The 1,711-nt window shown below is 59.7% G+C and overlaps 1 protein-coding gene across 1 annotated transcript; it reads right to left on the bottom strand.

Moving 5' to 3' along the window:
- Window positions 1-469: 469 nt before the first annotated feature.
- H257_15411 (hypothetical protein) lies at window positions 470-1,552 on the bottom strand (the record flags this gene model as incomplete). Its single annotated transcript, XM_009843521.1, has 1 exon — window positions 470-1,552. The coding sequence occupies one exon, from the start codon at window positions 1,550-1,552 to the stop codon at window positions 470-472; it is 1,083 nt and encodes a 360-aa protein (XP_009841823.1).
- Between the last annotated feature and the right edge of the window lie 159 nt (window positions 1,553-1,711).

Raw genomic sequence — 1,711 nt, 5'->3', positions numbered from 1 at the left:
ATGGATTGCTGCATGTGTATGATAGGTTGTTCAACTAAGAGCGGATGCCCTGGTTTAGGTGTGAACGCCCTATTTGGAACCCAGATTTTTCTCGCTCGGCCGCGAACGCGACCTCCGCGGTCATTAAGGGGGGAGGGAAAAGGGGTTCCACTCGCCGCCGTTTTTCTGGGCATGCGATTTGCAGCACTTTCCATGTTTTGGTCTTTACGACCGCGGTCAAACTGCCAGCGAAGGCGGATTGACCGTTCAAAGTACAGGGCCTTGTCCAAAACGACCTCCGGAGAGAGACGCTTCGGTGTGGGGCAGAACGAGAGACCAAGACCAAGAAGACGCTTTAGATTAGGCGGGATCTTAGTCGTTGGAGGGGACAGATTGTGAAAGGCCAGGTTGTGGGGCTCGAGGTCAACATTGCAGACGTAACGTAAAGCAAATGTATTAACTGCGTTGCTAAACGTCGACGCTAAAGGGTCTACGCGGAGGTCTTCTTGGAGGACTTGGGCTTCTTGGCGGTTTGCATGATCTTCCGGGCTTTCTTGGGCTTGCTTGGGGAGTCCTTGGCGGCTGCGGCGGGCTTGGCGGCGCGTCCGTTGTCGTTCCCGTTCTTGTTCTTGTTGTACTTTGACCCTGCGGGACCACCGCGGGGATTTTCGCCACCTCGTGGTGGGGGGGGGCTTGACGTCTTGTTGTTCATACCAGTCGGGCCCCCTGGGCGACTGGTGGCGGCTTTTAAACTCGCACGAAGTTGGTTAAGCTCCTTGCGCAACACCGCCGTTGATTTCCCGATCTCACGCTTCACGAGCTGGGCCACGAGGAGGTCATTTGGGAGGTCGACTTCCATGGCTTCGGCGGCGGTTTTCGCGGCGGCTTTCTTGGCGGCTTTCGCTTCGGCGGCGGTGGCTGCCAGGAGGCGTTGGTAGTGGAGCTTGGTGCAAGCGGAGTTCAGGAATTCAACAGACAAGACATAGTCATTGTAAAATATTAAATTGATATCCAGCCCTCCGGCGCACAACACACGGAGACTATCCGTGTGGGCAGCTCGTGCTTGGTGGGGGGGCGAGGAATCGGCGGGCCCCATGGGATCGGCGGGACCGTGTGGTTGGACGGGTCCGTTGGGATCGGGGGGGTTGGCGCCAGCGGGCGGTGGGTGGGGCACGCTATGGGGAACAGTGACGTTGGAGGCCGCTGCGGAACACGTCTCGAAGTAGGTCTTGAGTTCGGCGACGGCGTTGGGCACGCAGGCGTTCGTGGCAGCGCGGAGCTGCTGGAGTTCGGCCTGGGCGGCGTGCAGCACAATTGCGTGGAGGTCGGCGGAGCGTTGGGCGAGACCGGCGGCAAATTGGGCTTGCAGCCCGGCGGCTACATCGGGGGACGCGGCGAGCAGGGCAGACGACAGTCGGAGGTCCATCTTGGTTTGGATGGAGGCGGGCGGTCGTTGTTCGAGGCGAGCGACGGCCTTGATCTTGGCGTCGACGCGGTCGAGGAGAGCACGGTAGGAGGCAAGGCACGAGGCGATGATTTCCTTGGCGTGGGGCGGCGGGCTACGAGCGTCCATTTTGGTCGCGAGTCCTTCCTGAATTGGTTCTGTGGCGGGGTTTCGGGGTGAAGGGAGGTGCCGGGAGAACACAAAAACAAACGGAGGTGTGGGTCCGAAGGGGTGAATTAAAAATTAAGCAACTACAGGAGCGAAGCGACTCCGCGCGTAGCGCGTCAT

The sequence above is a fragment of the Aphanomyces astaci genome, assembly GCF_000520075.1.
Source record: "Aphanomyces astaci strain APO3 unplaced genomic scaffold supercont1.70, whole genome shotgun sequence".
NCBI classification, from domain to species: Eukaryota; Oomycota; class Saprolegniomycetes; order Saprolegniales; family Verrucalvaceae; genus Aphanomyces; species Aphanomyces astaci.
The sequence above is the reverse complement of the archived record's forward strand: the minus strand, read 5'-3'. Positions and strand labels throughout refer to the sequence as shown.